This window comes from Anser anser (genome assembly GCF_964211835.1).
Source record: "Anser anser genome assembly, chromosome: 16".
In the NCBI taxonomy this organism is placed as follows: domain Eukaryota; kingdom Metazoa; phylum Chordata; class Aves; order Anseriformes; family Anatidae; genus Anser; species Anser anser.
The window spans coordinates 8,004,354-8,027,499 of record NC_139737.1 but is presented as its reverse complement, the minus strand read 5'-3'; the positions used below and the strand labels follow the sequence as shown (position 1 = coordinate 8,027,499).

Below are 23,146 nucleotides of genomic sequence, written 5' to 3'. Positions count from 1 at the left end.
GCTCTCATTTTTAAGGACAATGATGCTATTTCCAGGGCTGGGGGGAAAAGGGGCGAGACCCTGAAAAGTGATTAAATATCATAACTAATGTTCAACACTCAATATTCTGAACCTACCATAAAACAAATACAACTTCAAAATATCTCATTTTCAATGGTCTTGCAAGAAACATACTTTACAAAAAAGATAGACATGTAGAGGCTAACCTTTTCAACAATGATGAGGTCGCCTACTTGTATATTAGAGCTCTTCACCTTCACAGTCCCTGCAGAGGAAAGACACCAGTACATCACAGCCACGCCTCGCAGCAGCAGGACGGGGCTCGGGGTGCTGCCTGTCACCCTCTAGTGACAACTCTGACACAAGCCATCAAACCCGGGAATCTGAAAACACTTCCAGCATGCGCCAGGCAGACAATAGTGCAAACCCAGGAAAGCTACAATAGGGAACCATGAGCTCATGACCCCTCTTCCCCAAGTGGATGAAAATTTAAAGCTGAACTCTCCGAAGCAAGACCTGGAAGCCACAATTAAAAGGGGCACATCTTAAAAACCAGGCTCATTTCCTCCTGCGCCACAGCTCTCGTGTCTGGCTCAGCTCGACCTCCTCTCCTCGGCCTCTGTGTGGACACAGCCCGAACAAACCCCACAGAGCACGAGTCCCCCAGAAAACACCTATGTATTTATTTCTTTGCAGCTCTCAAGCATTTCCCAGTTGCTTTAAAACAGGGGATTAATTTCACAATTGGCTAGTAATTTCAAATCATTAGCCAGCTCTAGATTTGACTTCGCAGACTAACTAGTGATTTATAATCAGTTAATTTGAACCCTGCCTCTAAGTGTCTGTCTGTTATATTTCAACAAAAGCCTCTTTAATCTGCTGTGATTTGAGTGGAAGTGGGGGAGGCACGTGGGAGCTCACCCCGGCACGGACAACACTCCTACTGTACCTCCAAATTCAGGGGCTAACTGGCCAGATAGCAGCTCAGGGGGAAAGGAGAAGGGGGAAGGGAGGGGAGCAGAAATTAGCACAAAGCACAAAGGTCACTAGGATTTTACTACTGGCAGTCCCTTCATTAGCATCCTTCTCAGGATATGCTTCAGTGTTTCTGCTCCAAATTAACAATGAAAGCCTTTCTGGGCTCCCGGCAGCCTGCTGCTTTGGTGACACACTGCGGGCTTAACAACATGCTTCATCACTGCTGCTAATAAATGCAGACTTCCTTACATGCTGTAATTATTCCTACAAATTATAAGCAGTCATGGCCCATTTCACAAATATCTCATAGGTCTTTTGCAGATTCTGGGTTTTGCCTTGTGAGAGTTTTAGTTGAAAAAAAGTAAACAAAACGAATGCCGGGCTAAAGACATCTCTGCTGGGGCAGGAAGCATACGGGGGATTAAGAGTCCATTACGCAGAGGCTTGAAAAGAAAAGCCGCACTCAGAGAGGATCCCAAAAAGCATCCCTGGCAGTCCTCTGTATGGGCTATACAAAGTTAGGTACTCTGACACTAAAAGGGTCTGACAGATAACATCTCTTCCTCCCCTTTTAATACGGTTATTCATGAAACAACAAAAAGTGCTTTTGAATATTCTTCTGTGCAAAGGAGGACACGAACCGAGCCCTCTGCACACAGGCACCGCAACTCCTGCGCCGAGAAAAGTTCTTGGCAGTATAGGTGCGTTCAACCATATTTTATGTATTTCTCTTAAAGATCACAAGGATTGAGCTGGTGACTGCCAGTATAGGCAGCACTACTTGCAGGGCTCAGGCATGGAAAATTTTGTATCACTTAATGAAATAAATTCATGATGAAAAATAAAATTGGGCAAAGTTACAATACCATTATTTCCTACCGTTATGCATGTAAAGGGCTTTCTGGATCACTGTTCTGAAAACAATGTTAACTGCTCCAAAATTTTTTCCATTAAAAAAAAAAAAAGCAACTGGAACAGATCTGCCTTGTATCGATAACTCTCAATTATCCTCCCAACCTCAGCTGGTTTTAAGTAAAAGAAGGAGAGGACCTTTCTAACCAATATGCATTTTTATAACTCTTGTATATGTGAGATGCCCTTTTCAGGCAGCAAAGCTAATTCTGCTTTTCCAGCCCTACTCCTGGACTCTTGTGGATGACATCTCTGCAGTATGTACCATATGTCCCACTAAGAAGGCGCAGGACCAGATGTTTCCTTTGACTCAGGACTCCCATAAAGCAACTTACTTGAATTAGTTTTATTTTGATCTTGGGAATTCTGTAATTCCTTTTTCTTTCTGTGGGGAAACTAGCTCCTAAACATTGGATGTTTTCTCACACGTTTAAGAAACTAGCTAATAACACAACTGCTTCATTTCTCAATATTGCTCTACTATTAAAATATTTTTGTAATAACAAATTACTGCTTTTATAAATACATCTAGAAGTGCTTTCTTCCACACACACCTAGGTGTATTTAGCATTTACATTGTTTCCAGTTCATATTTTCAAAAGTTAATCAGAATAAAGCCAGTGGTTAACAAAATTTAAAAAAAGTCTTGATCTCTTATGTTAAATTAAGTTAGTTAAGTTCTTAAAATTTGCTTGACACTTGTTTCATTCTCTGCTATGTTCTGATGTTTGTTGGTTTTTTTTTTTTTTTTTGATAATAGACAGGGAAACAATATAGTGCAAGTACTTTGTTCCATCTTCATCTATGGCCTTTGGAATTACCACAAAATTTGAAGTGTGAGGGATATAACAAAGCAGATTATTTAAAGTATCAAATATACTAGCCAGGAGAGAAACCTGTTTCTATCATGTGAGTATTAAAGTCAAGATCTCACAATAAATACGCACAGCTTCTACGGCTTGGTTCAGAATACTTAATTTGGAATTAAAGATTAAGCCAGAGGTTTATTAAAACAAGTCAAATGCATCTGAAGAAACAAAAGGGTGGTTTGGATGTGCTGCAACAAACTTTTGGCTTCTGCAGCTTTATGCTGTATAAACTGTGGAGCAGGACTCAGAGGGTTTGGGAAAATATTGTTTTTATATGGCTGGTAAATGCCAATGATCTGTATCTTAAGTAGCACCCCTCAGTAGGAGGTCTCTTCCCATTGCTTTCTGTAGTTTCTCTCTATTATGCAGTGTTACCCGGGGAGGGGGAGTGAGAGAGAAGAAAAACAAACCAAGAATTTGCAAGCACAGTTCTAGCTTTCTATCAAGCAGAAAGTCAGCACACAGACTTTTGAACACAAGGAGGCTTGTAGGTTTATGAATAGGGGATTGAAATTTGATTATTTTTTATTACAATCCAAACAACTGTCTTTTAAATAAAGAGCTTTCTATTAAAAAAAACCTTCTGGTTTCAACATTTTGGAATATAAATGGATCATAATGGTAGAAAGAAAAGAAAGGTTCAGGGTGCTTTTTTTTTTTTTTCCTCCTTATGATGTTATGTAAAATAAATGAACACAGAAAATACCTGCTGGCTCTGCATCACGCTGGCCTCCAAAAAGACTACAGTCACTGCAATTTAGCAACTATATTCAAAATAAGAGGTTATCCAAAGAGGATTCTTCCTTCTCTACAAATAAAGCAGCTGCGTGAAGCTTACAAAGCTGAGCAGGAATTATGCATCACGAAGCCCCACGCACAGGAGCGATGCTGTGTGCTAGAGGCAGCTCCAAGCAGTGGGGTGTGGGCTGGCAGTGGGGCTGGAGGACCCCTGCCCCAGGACTCGGCACGGGCAAGCACGCCCAAGGGAAACTGAGGATCCTGATCCAGGAAAGCACTCATATCTCTGTTTACCTCTGTCCTTATTCAAAACAGCATACAAGCTTGTGCTTAAGTCCCCCTGCCTTCATTTAGAGCAGAGAATGTATTTACAGCCCTGAGGTTGCAGTGGGAGGCTGAGGCTGAGGACTGGAAAACTATTCTCCAGTCACCTTAATGGCAGCTTAGTGCAATTACTCAGGGGAAATAAAAATAGCTTGGAGAAAGCTACAGCGATCCATTAGATCCATTATAGCCAATCTCCAAGAACAGCAGTGCTCAGCATCAGGCCTCACCTAATCTCTCCCCTCCTAAGCACTGGCTTTAGAGGTGAAACTATTGTGAGGCTTAGCCCAGCCAGCAACATTTCAGAGAGTTTTTGTGCACCCTTCTGCACTTCCCCTTTTCAGTACAGGACTGTGCCAACCTCCTGAAGCATGAACTGTGCCATGCAACAAAAAAGGAAACAAGTCCTACCTGGAGATTTGTCAGCTGCACTGAAAATTAATGGTTAAGTTCAGTTGCTCTCAACTTACCCTAACTTTAGTACTAAATGCTTTTACTTCTGACCCAATGAAGCCCTTGCTCCAAAGCTTGCCTATGTTTTCTTCTGTTCTAGTAGGCATAAGCACACAAAAATAAAACACCTATCCTTTGCCCAGCCATGCTGGCATCACAAGCTACTCCCACATCCATAGATGATTCTCAGAGGTGCTAAGGTTTTAATCAGTCAAAAAGTGGAGGCAGTGAGAGACAGAAAGTGGCTTTGCTCCCCAAGCCACTAGGCAATCAGAAATAATTTTCTGTATTTTTCCTACTCTAGGCTATACTGCTAGCGTCTCATTACTGTTTCTACACCAAATGTGTGTTAAAAACAAAGTGGCTTAAGATTTTCAGCCAGTGCCCAGCTGCCAATCCTCCTTGGTTTCTTTCACAAAATTAGAGAAGTTAAAGGACTGGGGGGGAGGGAAATCATTCATGGGAAACGTAATAGCAATATGAAAAGAACTAAAGGAGAGGTCAGGCCCCTTATAGATCATTGAATAGAATCCAGAAGGCAACTCTTTTATATTTTTAAATAGATGTAGTACACCCCTCTTGGATGGGGCTTTTGTTGGTTGCCAAGCATTTTAAGTGTTGTAGTAAGAACATGTTATTAAAGGGGGATTTAATATTCAGAAACTCAAATTCCCTAGTTTGGAGTTGTCTCATAATTCCTGGCATGTGAAATATATACAGCCTTAAGCAATTATGCTTAAAAAGCAGGCTTATTCTTAAACACACAAGTGTTGAAAGCAGCGTAGTTTTAATACACCTAGTTCACTGCATCTTAATTCATGGGTATAAACTTTTATAACAAAGAAACTAGAAATGAAAAAAAATTTGAGTTGCTTAAATTCAGTTCATTCCCTTTTTAAAAACAAAACCCTGGCCTCACCGACATTGTCATGGTATTAACAGCAACTCCATAGTGAGGCAGCATTCAATTTTTCAAATGAGAATTTAAATGTCTTTGTTAGGTGCTACCAAGTTGTAAACAATGGCCAGAGCCAGTGAGCAGACACAGCTGATCTGCAGCCTGGGGACTCTGAATTCCTCACTGCTGGAGGAAGTGGCTAAAGAAGATGCATACAAAAATACATGAGAAGACATTATCGATACTAAGGAACTATCTCAGTTGCTGCTAACAGAAACACACAGAAGATGTCGTAACAGCAGACATGCACAAACTCTTTTAGCAAAGGACTTGCATTATGCAAGTCCCTGTCAGGTACAACCCAGAAAGAACTATGAAACTCAACTGGTATTGCATGTTCATTAAGGGACAGAATGTGTCAGCATGTCAAGCAAGTCGCCCTAAATATAACACGTGCACTTACAAGCTCCATCAGTATAGAGTACTTGTACTTAACTATGGTTTGCAGTATCTGTGCTGAAGGGGATCCCAGTATTAGACACTACAACACAGCCCACTTTCACCCCCCTCATTAGCTGAATCTCCTTTTGCATTAAGCATCTTCTGACAATTTCACAGTTTAATTTTTTAGTAAAGTACTTTTGCAAGTAATCTGACAATGTAGATTCTCCTCTCTTTTTTAGGCATACATTTGTTGTTTCCATTAAGGAATACGAAGTGCTACTTTATAGGAATCCTCCTTTATCTGTTTCTCTTCCCCACATGGTGACCAAGCAAAAACACATGTGAGGGGAAAGACAGATGTACCGTTACCAAAATGGAAAGGAAAGCAACAACAACAAACAAAATCCAAACAACATATCTATTATAGCCCCACTCGTTTTCTTCCTACTACGCTGTTTGCCTCTCCTGCCTTCACCCATGCACCATTACGGAGCGCTTCTCTCATGTCACAGCTCTGCAGAAGGGAAAAACCTCAGCTGCTTGGAAATCCTCCCTGCCCAGGGCTGGCTGCGGTGAGCCCCCCACGCTGCAAGATGATGCTGGGCAGTTATTTGAAACAACTGAGCAGTGCAGCAGCCCTGTGCCTCCCCAGGAAAGCCCCCCAAAGCCCAGTGCCCGCTGCCACCCAGCCAGGCCAGCCCCAGCAGCATGCGACTGAGCGGCAAGCCCCGGCCGTGCTGGAGCCACGGAGCCGACCTCTCGCTGTGAGCTTGCTGTAGATCTGCGAGTTCACTTCCTTGTCGCGCATGTAACATCTGATCTCCTCTGCGGCCTCTCGGATGACGGTAACAGCAAGCACAAATCCCTGAAAAGAGCACGGGAGGGGAAAGAGAATGGATGAAAAGGCCAGGAAAAAACACATCTGCCTCTAATAAGAGTGATGCATGATATTTATCAGCACCAATGTCAACAATCTGCATTTCCTTATCCTATTTTCTGTTGCTAAATCATTACAGTGATAGGTGGTTCTGTCCAGGACTCCTGACAGCAAATGCACGCTAGACCTGCCACTTAAGAAAAATGCAGTTGTGCTTTTCACCTTTACCATGATGATCTGCCAGTATTTCCCAAGCCAATCTTTGTGCACTTTTTCTAAGTGTGAAAATATTTCATTTCACTTCACAGGTGAGTAACCACAACTGAAGGAGGTTACACAAGTCCAGTATAAGACAATCCCTCAAATCTCAGTTCTCCTTCCAAAATAGAACAATTACAGTTAATTTACCTAATTTGGCAATTTTTTTGTATGCTTATATAATCTACATAAAGATTTAATATATCCGAGATTTTTATATATATATACACACATACACATATATAATGTGTCTGTATATTACTGTGTACATATTCATGCTGGTAAACCGAGTGCGTGTATAAGCACCTTAAACACACCGAGATGAAATACTCATTGTATAATTACCTATTTAGCTGATTAGGGATTTAGTCCTCGTTTTCTGTGGATGACTTCTGTGGAAGTCATTTCCTCATGTCACAAGGAAAATGCCCACATCACTCCCTTCACTATAAAAAAACTAACTTAATGCAAAATAATTCTTTATGAGACTAGTACCATGAAGTTATTTTTATTAGACACTATTCAGCTTGGACTCACTAAAAAGTGAAAACATGTCTGTACAAAAGAAATATAAACTTTTTACAGCCCGTATTATACAAAATTGCAACCATGCACTCATTATCTCTGTCAACAACATGTGTGTTGCTCTTTCAATAATGTTTAAGAAAATGTTTGTAAACATCAACCTATCCAAACAGAAGATTTGGCCAATGGGTTGGAATTTCCAACTTAATTTTTAGAAAGAACAGCTGTGCACACACCTCCAAAAAAAGTTGTGTACAAGTTTTTAAGTCAGGCACAAAGAACTTGTGACCCTGAACTCCACAACCACTTCAGGAAAGTCTTGCTGCATAGCGCTGCTAACAACACTACCCAAACCAGTAAGAATTCAAATTCTCACTTTTTTTTTTTAAATAAAGGAGAACAATGACGAATGACCTGAAAGCTACTGAGAGTGCAAGAGAGCAGTTTCTGTAATTAATAAAGGGACTGAGATACGCTTCACCCGCCTGCTCGTACAGTCCTATAATAAAACTAAATTTCATTAGTTCTAGTATATTCGTAGTGTCAAAATGCATGACCTAGATCAGGAAAAAATAAAGTTAATTGTGAAATGCGATGCTGTATTTTTTGGCACTTTTTAAAAATGCAGAAATAAAGAAGATCTAAGAATGCAAATGACCCTTCAAAAGGGTATTATATTTGTCTTAATTAAATCTCTTTCCCTTATGGCCTTAAAATGAAATTTAAATATTATTCCCCTAGCCTTTCAGCTGCATCTATATACGTTTGGGAAGAGACAATATTTATCAACTGGGAGGGAAAGTTCCTACAACAAATATAAAACAACATTTCTGCCATACAAAGAACAATGAGGATCACATGTGTTAAGTCCGATTTTTCTGCAAACCTGCCTGGTTTCCTTAACAAGAACTGCATGTAGAAAGTTGCAAGTAAGGCATTTAATTATTATTTTTTTTAATGCAGGTATTCAGTTGTTTTCACAAACACTGAAACTAAGAAGACAAGAATTCAGTCTTTTCGGAGAAGCATTTCACCCCACTGTTCAGTATCACCAGCATGTTTTGCACCACCACAGTAGTTCTCTCATTATGGTAAGCAACAAATTGAGAAAATGAGCATTTCTCTTCCACATGCAAACTGCATTTGTGTGCTTACCTAGAAATTCCTATCTTTTTTTTTTTTTAAAAAAAAGTATTGGCTATTTTCAGCTTATGTTTTAGCTACTTAAAGAGTCTTTGAATAATAACCTCAAAATATTCCCACATGTTCAGTCTCACTATGCCATCACATATGTCATCCTATCCCCAGAACTCATACTAGCAGCCAGTAATGAACAAAGACCTTTCTTATGCTGCTTTCTGGCAACTCATATGCCAAACCCTAATTGCTCACCTGGCACAGACAATTCACAGCTGCCTATACAAAAGCCAGAAAGGGAGCTCCTGTGTACTTTATTTATAGGACAGGATCTTGGGAAAGTCGTGTTGAATTCATACTGCAAATACAATTCTAAGCACATGCTTGAGAGAGAATTCAGTGCGATCTGGGCTATGATACAAACAGAGTTTTAGAAGCAATGTCCTGAAGCTGCCCTTTTACTTCTTTCTGACTTTTGCCAGGGATTTCACTGTACTGGAAGTCTGAAAGGCAAGAAAAATTTTCTTTGCCCCTCCTCACCCTGCCTCAATTGAGCCATGGATTTTTGCCACCACCATTTCACAAAAGAGCAAACAAGTAGTGCCTTAAAACATTGAGCTTTTATAATCAACTTTCAGTTGATTTTGTGTCATTTCTTTAAAGTAAAAAAAGATGCCTATCCTTGGAGGTTTTCAAAACTCAGTTAGATGAGTTAAACCAACCTAAGTTTAAAGACAGCCCTGCTTTGAGCAGGCAGTTGGACCAGAGGTGCCTCTGAATCAAAATTATTCTGTAACGCTATAAGCTGAAGCACAGCAGAAAAGATATTTACATAAAGAGAGAAATAACAGTTTAACTAGGATAAAAGCTGAAGAAAAAAAAATACAGCTACCTATATTTAAGCATTTACATGGTTTTCATTGGCTCATACAGCACATTTTAGAAATCTAACAAGCCCACACAACTATTCCTCATTACATCCTTTGACAGCACTGGAGTTTGTGCTTCAAAGTTGATTGTTATTGATTTCCTTTGAACGCAGGTGAAACATATAGCTATCAAAAGAAAAGGGTAAATGGTTGCAGGAAGCAATGAGTATCTGCACCTTGAGCAAGTATGAGGCTGTACAAGTATGTTTATATATATTTTTATATATGGCTTTTATCTTAAAAAGACAACAAACAAGGTGAAGGCATAGTCCTCTCTCATCCTGGTCCTACCTTTACAAAAGAGAGTTTAAAGCCAAAACAGGCATCTATCCTACAATATGTACAAGATAAGCCTGAAAGAGTAAGCTCACAACATGATTTGAAGTGTAGATTCACACCCTAGAAAAAATGCAGCAAAAGAAATTGAGTCAAACACTGAAACTTTCTGGAATAAATAAACCTTAAACTACCTACCAGAGGAACCCAGTATGTGTAAAGCGCACCAAGCCTCATTTCAACGACAAATTGAGAGCAGGCCAACAGCAAGAAGTAAAGGTTGAAGAAGTATTTGAACTGGTTAAATAACACCTTAAAAAAAAAAGAGAGAAAGAAAAACATTATGGAGTTCAGAAGTTATACAAATTAAACTAAATCTGAAACATTTTTGCTTGCTCCTCTGGCGTCTAAATGCTCACTTACAGTAGTCTGGAAATTCATTGCTGAAGATCAACTTACTCTGCCTGTTGAATAACACTGACATGTAGCTGGGCCTAAATCTTTAACACAAATAAATCATTTTGCTTTTAAATTAAACTTCTAACAATCCCCACTCTGCAAAGGGATGCTCACAGTAAACAGAAACATAACCAGCTACAGGATTTTTGTTTGCAAAATCATGCTGTAGACATCAGAGGAACCCAACTAACTCAGAAAACTTGAGCATGGCTCTTTTTAACACCCAACCAGTCAGTGACTGGCTTCTGACTTTAAAAGCAGAGTGAACCAGACTTGTTTCTCCTGCTGCCACCAGAAGAATGCATAGGATAGATAATCCAGATGCTCCTCCCAGGAAGAGAGGACACCAAGGAGCTGCTGCATACCACGTGCCCAGGCTCCTCTCTCGGCATTGGCAGGGCCCTGGTGCAGGTAGAGTGGTGGAGCCCTCCTCACCACTTCATCCCACCAGGCACAGGTCTGTCCTGCTGCAGCTCCCTTCAGCTTTTGCAGGAGCCCACTCCAAACGCAACATGAACATTATTCATTTCCTCCAGCTCCAGGTTCTGCACTTCCCTACTGCAGAAGCGCTGAAATTGGGCACTGCATTGCGGTGGGATGAGAAGCAACTTTCTTCACACTTACCCCAGGGAGAAACGTAAAAAAGTTGTATTTCTGATTGTTGATAACATTGCGAGGGTATCTCTGGTCTCTCTTCTCTGGATGACCAAGCCAAACCGTACGAGGCCTTGGGTCTCTTCTCCCGCAGCATCTTAGGCACTCACAACACCTATGGAAGGAATATCTAACTTTAAATCAAGAAGTAAATCTTTTTAATCCTGACTTACACACGCACCCCAGACCCTCTCCACCAGCTGGGAAGAACATCTGAGGATTGCTCCTTGATCCATCACCAGCCACCTCTCATCTGCCAGGTATCCACCATGCTATGAGCATCTTCAAGCCAAGAGCTTGACTCCTTGCCAGCTGGAGCCCTGCAGACCTGCCTCACAGCTTGCTGGGCCACGAGCCAACACCTCAGGCAGGGCTGGAGCTGGTACTGAAACAAAACATGGCCACAAAGCCACGCAGGCCCCAGCACCACGCTTTCTGTTCAAAATGGCAGCACTACAACCTCCCAAACCCCAAAAGAGTCATCGTTCTGTTGTCACCGTTTCTCACTGAAAGCCAATCTCTTCCTGATTCCCCTTGTTTTCCTACCTTTTTTTCCCCCCTCTATTTAGAAATAGTCCTGTTGGATTTCATAGACATTTGGGAAAGCTACCACCAGCCAGTCTGTGAACTAAGAGCTTCAGAGCTCTTGCAAAAAGTCTTTCCAGAAAACACTGCTAAGATCTGCCTTGGTTCATGGCACCGTAATGCAGAATTTTAGTTAAATACACACCTAACTAAATGAAAAAGTAAATAACTATTTAAGCAAGAACACAAAGTATTCAGCTCTTGGAGTTGTTGTCTTGCCAGAAAGATGCATGCAGCATGAGGAACAGTTTACAATTTACCACACAGAATGTGGTCTTCTACAAGAATAGCTTTTTGTTTGTTTGTCTGTACCTGCTGGATGCAAATAAAGAGAAAGAAATGTTATCAGTTAAGTAACTTCCTTCAGTATATAGGGTAATAAAAGTCAACTTTGCTTCCAGAAGTAAAGAACAGGTCTCCTCACGTGTTTCATACACAGGTATTAACCTCACAAGGCTGACTTGCAGGAGAATTTCCTCATAAGCTTTTAAAACCATACAAAAGATATTATTATTAGTTTTTTTTTTCCATAATCAAAGTACATTAACATTTTTCCATTTCAAGAAGAGTGGCAGATGAGCCCTGAAGAGCTGGGCTCTCCAGCCTGACCAACCTAGGCCATTTGCACAGAGCTGCCAGCAGACACGGGAAGGATGCTTTTCTCACTCAGAGCAGCTCTCAGACAGATGCTGACAGGATCGCAGAGCACTACATAGCACACGGTACTGGGAAATGACAAATTTTGGATGGTGCTGAATAGCTGCTTACCGGCTCCAGGTAAGTGAAACCCTCAATACCTGAGGACTTTGTAAACTGTTCATTTGCTGAAGAGAAAACGCAGGAAAATCTGACAAAAATAAACACAGTGGGTAATGAGAACAGCTCGAAAGACTAATAGTAATAATCACCTAGATCAAATTACTGGAATAAAATAATTGGAGATGCTTTGATGTTCGAGTATCTAGAAGAGGCATCCGACTTTCTATGGACTTGCAGCACCATTGCTGCCATCTCTGCTTTCCTTTACGCAGGGACGTCCCCTATGATTTGTAATATTTCTCAGTGAACTTCCATCATTGACAATTTGCCAGGTAGTACCATAAAAAAATGTAAGTAACATCAGTAGCCCAAATATAACCCACTTCCAAAGTTACACTTGCTCCTGAAACTATTGATTTTTGTCAAATACACAAACTTTTTTTTTTCTTGTTAAGAAAACTAAAGAGAAAATCCTTCTTCCCCACATGACTGTGTATAATACCCACATCAGAAAAGCTGTCACCAACATGGCACAAACAGTAAAGCTGGTGTTACACACTCCAATTCACAAACTCTACCCCAGCAATATATTTTAGTAGCTTGGTAACTTTTAATTGCAGTTCCCTTTTGTGTTTGCAAATGAAGAGCTAAAACCAATAGTCGCTTTAAGAGAAACTTGTATTCCAATTTTAAACGAAAATGGTGAAAATGGTTGTGTTTGGATTGCAATAGAAAATTGATATGGTCTATGGAAAAAACGTATTTTCCCTTTTTTCATGATGGAGAAAACCACAGAAGATTAGCCTTGATTTCATGTTTTAACTACTGTGAATTTAGAATGACCCCTATGATAAAGCTCCAAACAAGGGGCTTTGCCCAAGGGAGCAAACCTGGTGTTCACACACCCGGTTTCATCAGACGTGCTTCCCAGCTACAGAGGGAGTTGCTCAGCCCTTCCAGTCAGACATCTGAAACCAGTTACCTTTGTTTATTTTTTAGGTTGGGCCTCTTTTCAGGATCCTACTGAACAGCAGAAAGAGCTAGGTACCTATATTGTAATATTCACTATAGGATAAGGCTTTGACAGGGTACTACTATAGTTTAATAGATAATTTACTTGTGCTGTTAATTTTTACAACGTAATATTCATCTGTAAGCTCAAAAAAAAATCTAAATATCAGGGCAGATTTTCAAGCCAATATTTAAGTTTCCAAAGCAGACTTCCAGACATTTTAAGAAGTTCAATAACTTATCAGCCTGTTTCATCGTGCATGTAAAATAAAATGGCAAATGAATCCACAAACTATGCAGAACATTTTACCTTTAGAAGAGTGTGCTCCACCCAGCTGTTTACATACAATTACAAGCTCCTAATCTTTTCTTTTCCAAATAACTATGAATTCAATAGTTTGAAAACTAACACCTAGCACTGCAAAACTGCTTACAGTTGTGCTTTCCCAAATGAGATGGCAGCCAAGACTGACAGCACCTGTGAAGGTATGGATGTACAAAGCAATTTCACAAAAGTGAAATAACCCCAAATTTAGCACATGTTCTGCAATCAAAGCCATGACCTCTCACAGCATTCCCACCACAGAGAAACCTGTTGCTGGAGGAATTTTAATTTCCAAATGATGTGTTACTATAAGGTTTGAGAATCAGTCTAAAAATAATGCAGTTCTAAGTATAAACAAGAAAGGGCATGGGAGAATCTGCTGTGTAAAATAACAGTTTTGTGAAATTCCTCCCTGGCTACAGTCACAGCTTTCAAAACCTCCTGAATTACAGGGAAAGCAAACTGAAAACCTAATTAGACAAACAAAAGAAAAACTTCCTGCCTAGCAAGTTTTTGAAGGCAATTATCAGTAGTATCAATGCTCAAGCAAAGAATATCCAGCATTTCTACCACAAAGTCTTCTACATAGCCTTTTAACACATGGTTCCTATGCAACGTAAAGGAATTTGTCCAAAAAAAAAAAAAAAAAAAAGTCCAGCCAATGAAACACAGCACTACAACCAGCAATAACAAAGTCGCATGTTGCAACAACTGCGGGGAGGTTTATCAGCAAACCCAGGAATCCCGCTACGTCACTGCTCGCAGCCTCTTCCAGGGCGTGCAGTGCTGAGCTGGGAACTCATGCACCCGCAGCTGAAAACCCTGGCAGTACAAATGCTGATCTTTATCTCAGATATTAAAGAAGATCCCCAAAGATAAATATTTATTTATTTATTTTTAAATGAAAGCATGTTGTCAACCCCAGTGCTGGCATTTAACTTCTGCCTGTTCCCTAACCTTGTTTTTCCCTTTTGTCCCACCAACCGCCTGCACTCCGCCAGTTTTGCCGAGTGAGCAGAGCAGAAAGCCACAGCCCAAAGCTGGGGCTGGCAGGACTGCTGGTGGTGCCAACTATCTCTGCACACTAATTGTGCAAGTGCCAGCCCACAGCCTGTTGCAATGTTAGAAATGGAGCTCTTGGCAAGGATGCAGACGTCTCAAGAACAGAACAAGGTGCTCGTTCTTACAGACCGATGCTTATCTCCCCAACCTAAAAGATATTCAAGGGTCATCGTTTTATTTAACTCTTCGATGGTGTTTAAACTTCATTAATGAAGAATACATATTTAAGCTCATTAGTTCTGACTGAAAATCCTCCATATGCCATATGCGATCCTTACAAACTGCCTTACACAAACAGAAGTGGCTGCAATGGCAGTTTGTGTTTTAACAGACTAATGGCAGGTTTCATCAACGCACCCAACGTCACGTGCAGGCAGGACAATTTCACTACCCGAACCCTTTTTGTCTTACATGTGCTGATGTTACGAAGTGAATAAACACCAGTTTTCATGGGGACTTTTATTACTGCACCGGGCTGTATTGGCAGAGCACGTGGGGTGACAGCACAGTGCTCACCCCTGCTTTACTGCTGCTGTGCACGTACAGCCGCCAAAGCAAAAACCCTAAAGCTGCTGAGGGCTTGCACCAGGGAAGAGATTGCCATGCTACGGGTGCACGTTCCTCAATATGAAACTTGGGATACCCACGTGCTTGGATGACAGAACAGGGTTTCTACCAACAAAACAACTCATACCAAGTGCAAAAGGGAAAAAAGATGCAAAAGACTGATGGTGAACTTCCTAAGAAACATTTCAGGCAGTCTATTCATTTCCCAGAGGAGAAGAGAGGAAGAGTAAACTTAACCTCAAAAAAACAAACAAACAAACAAACACACATTGTTTCTGGTGTCCAACTGAAAGGATTTGTTAATCAAGTACTCTGGGCACACACAAGCAAGTACACAAATGTACTTTCAGATTATCCTGGTGCTCATTAAATAAACCCTTTAGATTGGGGCTATCAGCTTTTCTACCTGACTTACTTGTTCTTCCCTTTAATAATTTTACTGGCCATGCACAGCTCTGTGATCTACCATTTCTCTGGACGCCATCCCTATTTTGGGGTATCAAGCTTAAGGCCCTATACTTTGAGGGAAGGGGCTGCTCAGGCCATCATGTTACTCCACAGTTTGTGTTCAGGGCAAGGTCAGTGTCACTGCAGGAAGCTGTCTGTTTCTTCTAGGAGACAATTATCTGCATTATTAGGAATAATAAAATATTTTTCCAGCAGGAAGTCAAGGGACTATATCCTTGAAAATAGAAAAAGATTTTATTAAAGAACAGCTTACATCATTTCCTCACTGCTGCTCAGAGATGCTGATAAAATTAGCATGCACTTTCCAGGAATAGGAATCAAAGTTACAGAAATGCGAGCAATTTTCTATAAAAGTTTAGGAATACGCATTTCTAAATATTTCTAAACATTTCTCCTACTCTGTTTTGCAACTGAAGTATGGGAGGACAGTATTGTAAGAGCTCCTGAAGTGTGGCAAATTAACAAACCACTGTATACCATGAACTTTATAAATGAGTATCTTACAGAAATAACATGAAAAAGTGCATGAAGACAACTTATATGGGGAAGTTTATACAGCATCATGCCATTCACATTCTAAATCACAACTTGAGAAACAAAACAACACTCTAAAGTCACCAAAATCATTCAAAAGCATCTCTTTTTTGATGCGAGCAGCATCCTGAACTTTGAGTCCTATAGGTGATATGGCTTTTCATCTGCACAGGGATCTGAATGAACGTGAGCTGGTAAAGATCAGAAAGGTTTAATGTGTATTTCACATGGGATTATATTCGGTTACAAAAATGCATTCTTAGTAACGATGTAAGAAACAGTAATATGAGAGATTGACTGTCAGATGTCCAACTAACAGCCACTACACCAAGAGGCAGTTTTTATTTATAAATGTATCATGTCTGACAGAGAAATATTTTAGGGAGAAAATTAAAAATGCTTATGAAAGCAAAACCTAATGAAAAAAGTGCCACATTTTCTTAATACGGTGATAGTTTTTGGTCAAATTACTGCTGAAGTTCCTCCATGCATTCAATCATTCCTACAACAACAATCAATTTCTCAGATGATGCTTGTACGTTTTCCACAGGCAGTGCTGTTAATCCCCTGGCACCTTTAATATACAAACCCATCTCCTACATTTCATTATTGTAAAAGCATATGAAGAATTATCCATTAATTTAAAAGAAAAAAGAAATCAGAGCTGTGCATGACCACCTCACCTCTTCACACGCCTCCATGTCACCCAACGGGTGGGTGCCCTGTCTCAGGGCGGCTGGGGAAGGACGGGCAGCACTGCATCTCTGCAGCTCCCCCCGACTGCAGGCAGCCAGCCTGGCCCTGCCCTGGCACACCCACACGCAGGCAGGTGGCTGCCAGGAGCTCCCGTCTCTCTCTGTTGACTTTGAAATGGAATTTGCCATTTTAAACAGACCAGAAGAGCCCACATGCGCATGCTGGAAAGCTCCTCCTTCCCTGTCCTTCCCCCCGTGTTTCTGGATCGAGGCCTTTTTCCATTGCAGAGGCAGCGTGAGCGCAGCAGTTTGCTGGTTTCAAAAAAGGCCTTGCAGGATTGTGGACTGAGACCATAAGCTATTTAGGGAAAAACTTGTGTCATGCACTGAACGGAGCATCTGGGGTGCTTCAGGAACTTGCAGCTCACTTCCCGTCAGAGCGCAGCCCCTGGGAAGCTCGGGCTCCCATGCCACAGCACCAGCAGTCCCATTAGTTAATGCTATCCTTCCTTCCTAATTGGCACATACTTCATAGTGGTTTTCAGAGTGCTGCAAAGCATTTGGATGAATACAGCTGAATTCAAGGAGAACACAGAGCACAGTCTTTGATTGTGGCCAGGAAGACCCACATTAAAGTTATGCTCAGGAACAGATAACCACTACTCCCACTGGTTTATTAAGCACATGCTTTCTCTCTTTGACACAGATCTCAGCTGTCTGGACCATTATTCATCTCTGCAAGGCTACTGTGGGAGTTCCTCCCTGGCTTCTCTTCAAAGTACGCTAGAGACTGAGGCTGTAATCAAAGCTGTGCTTGGATGACACCTGCCCCTGGCTGCCAATGGGAGAATTAGGCATTTATTTCTGTTTTGCTAACACACACAAGGATTTCTATGAAGCCATTCAGTACAGGAAGAGAAATCTGTTTCCGACTCCTGAAGACCAAGCTGACAAAATCTGCCCAAGAACTTGTCCCCACTGGGGGAAAAACTGACACTCTACAAACTGCAGTCAGGGCTATGTTAAGGTGAACGCTTTCTAGGCTTGGTTACCACTGGGTTTTCATATGTATAAACGAAGGTGACTTTCAAGTGCCTTTGTTTGTGTTTTTCTCAGAGGAAACGGAAGTAAGAAGGTCTTGATTATGGCTTACGGCTCCCAGGACTCCATCCTGGATCTGACCCCAGGACCCTTCTCAGCTGCTGGCTGATTCCTCCTTCAGTTGCTAACAGTATTTTGGATTTGCCTCACCTCAGTGCAATCTAATCTATCATCCAATTGAATTACTGAGCTATCACAGCCTACTGATCAGTAAAACAAGACAAGAGTTCCCAGGATGCAATCACATCCCCAGTTACTGCACCAAACAGAAAACCCAAATCCCAGTTACTCAGACTGCTAGTAAGAAAAATCCCACGTTCATCTTCCTTCACAACTTCATGCTGCCAAAATTTCTTACTAGCACAGGAAGCATCATCTCTGTGACTGCTCACCAGGTAAGGTCCATAACCAACGAGCTGTAGCTTAGGTTAGATGAGGGTTATTTCGGTCAGACACTGCTAACAGGGGCTTGCTAGAGCTTGGAGCACTTTCTGAAACCAAATGATTCAAGAACCTTTGAGAAATTTCTCTGGCCGCTGCCTCCTCTCTCTGATCCCTTTCAATCACATCGCCAAATTGAATGCCACGGTGGCTGCACCTTGTGGAACTTGTCCAGCCATGCATGCTACACAGCGGCTGGGGAATTATTTGCTGCATCACACATACCTCCCAGCTCAGCCTAGGCTGATGTGGCAACATCCGTGCCAGCTAATAGAAACAATGTTGATAACAAGGAATAAGTCAAATAATTCAAATAAACTACAGAAAAGAACTTCAATTAAAGGAACCCCAATCAGAACCATCAACCAACAAAAAATAAACAATGGAAAAAGTAACAATTTCCTCTTGTTCTGACAGGTGTAATTTCCCTGGAGATTTTGCTTTATTTTCCCATCACTCGTCACATTTAGAAGCACACACATCCAAGACCTGCACAGCAATTCCTGACAGCCAGGTAACTCGGTACCCCGCACGCTCTGCTGCGTACAAACCAACCTGTCTGGCAGCGGGGCCATTTCCTACGCAAACAGTGTTCGAGGCTCATCGCTCCTATTTAGCTTCCTGGGTGGAAATATCTGCATGAATACCCAGAGGCATCTCTAGGAACACATCCCACGTTCGGAGCGCTGCAACATCGCCGAGCAGGGACATTGTATTGCTGTCACTGACACAGTTATAGCGCATTTAGTCCAAGACCTTTGTCACAGATCCGCAAACACTGGTGCCGGGCCAACACTATCCCCAAGCAGAGGCCGCGGGCTGGGGCAGCAGCACCATTCCCCACCCCAGCCCCAATTCCCCACCCGGCGGGGAAGCGACGGGGAGGGCGGGCGGGCGGGGGGGGACACGGGGACCCCCGGGGGCTCTCGCTGCCGCCCAGCACCGCTTTGTCCGCCGGGCTCTGCGGGCTGCAGCAGCCCGGGGATGGGGACGGGGATGAGGGAAGCCGGGCTGCTTCCTCCCCACGCAGGGACCGGCCGCGCTCCCCCGGCCCCGGCAGGAGCCTTCCCTCCGCCGGGCGTGCCGCGGCAATGGCGTCAGGAGCAACCTGTCAGCGCCTCCTCCTCATCCTCCTCATCCTCCTCATCCTCATCTCCTCCTCCGGGCTCGGACCAGGGCGCGGCGCCCCCCACCCACACCCCGAGCACAGGCAGCGGGCGGGGGGGGGGGGGGCGGGATGAAGGCAGCGGGCAGGAGGAGGATGAGGCCGGGGGAGGATGAAGGCAGCGGGCAGGGAGGGATGAAGGCAGCCCAGCAGCCGCCCCCGGGGAGAGCTCACCCGCCGCGGTGCTTGCTGTCCATCCGCTTCTTCTGCCGGACGGGCTGCAGCGGGATGTTGTCGGTCATGGCCGCGGCCGGCGGGGCGGAGCGGGGCGGGATGCGCTTCCCAGCAGCGCCTCGCTCGGCTCGGCACGGCTCGGCCGGGCTCGGCTCGGCTCGCCGAGGGGCCGGGCTCGCAGCACGCAGGTGCCGCGCCCGCTCCGCCCGCCCCGGTTCGCCCCGCCTCGCCTCCGGCCTGCCCCCGGCCCGGTTCGGCCCGGTTCGGCCCCGGCCTGCCCCCGCTGCTTTACGCCGCCCCCTGCCTCGCCCCCTCGGGGCCCCGACCCTCGGCACCGCCGTGCCCGCAGCCGAGGCCCCCCCAGCGGGCAGGGGTGTGGGGGGCGCCCCGAGCCTGCGCCCACCTCGCACCCCACTCGTGCAGGGACCGGGGACTGTCACCCACGCGTGGCAATGCTCGCTTCTGGGTCCTGACCCGGATTTCCTCTGTAAATCCGGGCAGAAATTGTTCCGACATGTCCGCTCTCTTTGTGACTTCCAGTTTTTCTGTAAAAAATCACCTAAATAAACTCTCCATCATAGCTGGGTGTACAAACCAGATTCCAATAACGTGCTGGATGGCAGCAGCTGAGACTTTGAAGAGATTTGCTTGTGCTTGGCCTGTGTGCGTTTTGTCAGGCAGGGACGCAGCCACAGGCCTTCCCACAGCTGCTTCACGTTCCTGCCCCAGCCCAACAGGTCATCTGCCAGCTGCTCTGTCCTCTCCATTCATCTATCTTGCTTCACTCCACCTCTCCCATCTCCATTGCATTTTCCGCCTGCCATCTCCATATCTTCACATTCTTTGCCATAAACAAGGAAGCAAAGGAATCGTTGAAGACCCGTACACCCTGTTCACCTGCAGCCCACACACCTTTCCTGCTGCTGACCTTGTTCTTCACTCAAACGTGAAAAACAAAATTCCCAGTGGCAAAGATGTATTTCGTAACGAAGACTGTGAAGTGGTACTGTCGTGGTCCCATTTAAATGATGTATACATTGCTAGTGATGTTGTTGTGAAAAAAAATGGGCAAGACAAATGCTCCTATACAACATCCTTTTTAAATGTTAAAAATATCTAGAAAGCTGCAAATAGGGAAGTCTAACAGGGCTAATGGTATCTGGTCAGCCACCAGAAATTGTGATGATAGCCTGGTGGAAGCTTGGTGAAAGTCAGTGAAGAAAACCAACAAGTGATTGAGAAAAATCTCAGTAATAAAAACAAAGAAAAAATACTTCAAATTCTGTAACCAGCGAGGCAATGGCTCCGTGTCCCGGTGTCACAGCTGGTCAGTGCAGATCCAGCCCATACCCCTTACACATCGCTTCCTCCTGCTTCGTCGTGCCCCTGTACCACATACCTCGCTGTGTGGCAGTGCTCTAAATCAGCTGGGCAAAGTGACTGCTTTTACAAAAAACATCTGTCTGGGAGAGTGCCGTTATTTCTTTATTTCATATCCCATGGGAAGTTGGATGAGAGCACAGCCTGCGGGCAGCCGAGCAGCTCAGGGAGCATGCTGCTGCACCAGGACCTCACCTCCTGGGGAATCACAGCCTGGGTGTTGGATATTGGCTGTAACCAAAACCTTGCCTGCACTGAGCACTGGCCGTGCCCTAGGTGCTGACTGCAGCCAGCTGACGACAAGGTTATTGCTGGGTAAGAGCGCTCCGGCTGCCCTGGCCACTGCCCGAAGTTTGCTCCTGCCGCCTGCGCAGCAAATGTGCTGGAGGCTGTTGTTTGTGTCAGTGTAGCTCCTTCCTGTTTGAAACCACAAAGATTTACACCGGTGCACCTCTACAGATGGAGGAAATGCCCAGCGCAGATAAGGATCGTATAAAACAGAGCTACGTATCCATCGCAGCCTCTTACACTGCAGTCCTGGTCACCACAAAATGTGAACCTCTTTCTAGAGCAAGGCCAGCTTTTCCTCTTCCATTGGCAGGCTGGTGGCAAAACCTTTCCCTTAACGAGTAACCTTCCTGGAAATGCTCACTGGGCAAAAACTCAGTGCCTACGCACGCATGCAGCTGTGCCATGAACACATGCGATACCGCTCTCTGCTGCCCGGGCTGCTGGCACGCATCTGCCTGCACGGCTGCTCCAAGCTGCTCGCTGTGCTGCCCAGCTAAAATGCCACAATGACAGGGACCAAGAGCAGAGTGTGAGTAACCCACGTGTAAGTTCAAAGTGTACGTTACTCACAGTCTGTACTTTCCTGCCACATTTCATCTTGGGATCCTGGGCGAGACAAATACGTGATAAAAATGATGAGTCTCATTATTAAGCAGCAGCATGTTGTGTATAGTAATATAAAAACTATGGCATTTAAATGACAGTCTTTAAAATACCTGTTAGAGACAAAATGTATGTATTCTGAAGGATGCAGCACCTGTCCCCAAAGCTAACAACATGCACCCTAATCCTTCAGTGCCACGTTCACATCCTACAGAGTGGTAAGTCCTATTTTCAACGTGAAATATTTGAGAAAATCATGTGACCTGCCAGTTTTGTTGTTCAAAATTATTTAATGATTTCTTTATAATACTAATATTTAATTTCTTAAATAATTTACTAGTCTTTTATGAATACTTATTTGCAAAAATATGAGCGATTCTTCTCCTAGAGAAGGAACACAATTGCTTTGCAAGAACGCAGAGAAAAACATGAGTAGAAGACATGCGTAGTGGTATCACAAGTGCTAACTCTTAGATCTTGTGCTTTTTTTTTTTGGTGGAAAGTGCCTAACATCAGAGTGATGTAGACTAATAACACTTAAATGAAAACTCTGATTAGCATCTCACTAATAGTGTAATTTCATCTACCAAAAAAACATTTGTTAGCATAGCATACACCAAATAGATAGAATATTTTTTTTAAGATGAGAAGTTCTCATGCAAGAGAAAAAGAAAAAGAAAAGGAAAAAGAAAAAGAGAAGAAAAAGAAGAAAAAAAAGAAAAAAAGAAAAAAGGGAAAAGAAGAACAAAGAATAGTGAGCCCCATCAGCGTTTCTGGGTAGCTCTGTTTTATTTCCTGTCCTTGCTGAGTTCTAGCTCAGGTCATACTACGGATTACAACAGCACAAAAACTGCAGTTGTCATTTAATTTTTTTCTGTACAGTTGCAGCAGTCATCCGGACATTTTGTAACGAGGACATTTCAGCAATGTAATTAATAGTTATACCAGTTTCAGGCACCACCACTGAGACCGTTTAGGTAGATATTTTCAGTGCTATTTGAGCTAGGGAAGTCTTATGCCAAGAAGATCATACTGTATTTCAATATAGTAATATCATGTTTTAATTTCTTACTTCTCAATCTATCGTTTTTATCCACTCGTGGGGGCAATAGAAATAGAAGTAGAAATCCCTTCTCCTCCTACAGACATTTCAGCTCATGAAACCCATTTGCTCCGGTTTTCTCATATTCAACTGCAGGAATAGAAAGATATATATATATATTATTTTTTTTCTTTTAATGAGAGAAAATATAC

General features: G+C 43.1%; 1 protein-coding gene across 1 annotated transcript in view; it reads right to left on the bottom strand.

Moving 5' to 3' along the window:
• The window catches only part of ATP9A (ATPase phospholipid transporting 9A (putative)), a 61,265-nt gene extending 41,381 nt beyond the window's left edge, over positions 1-19,884 (bottom strand). The window contains exons 1-5 of the mRNA XM_083801398.1: positions 19,619-19,884; positions 10,702-10,846; positions 9,817-9,930; positions 6,373-6,481; positions 207-265 (exon numbers count right to left, since the gene is read on the bottom strand). Coding sequence (XP_083657524.1) covers positions 207-265; positions 6,373-6,481; positions 9,817-9,930; positions 10,702-10,846; positions 19,619-19,686 — 495 coding nt within the window. The 5' untranslated portion in view covers positions 19,687-19,884. The remainder of the gene's footprint in view (positions 1-206; positions 266-6,372; positions 6,482-9,816; positions 9,931-10,701; positions 10,847-19,618) is intronic.
• Positions 19,885-23,146: the final 3,262 nt, after the last annotated feature.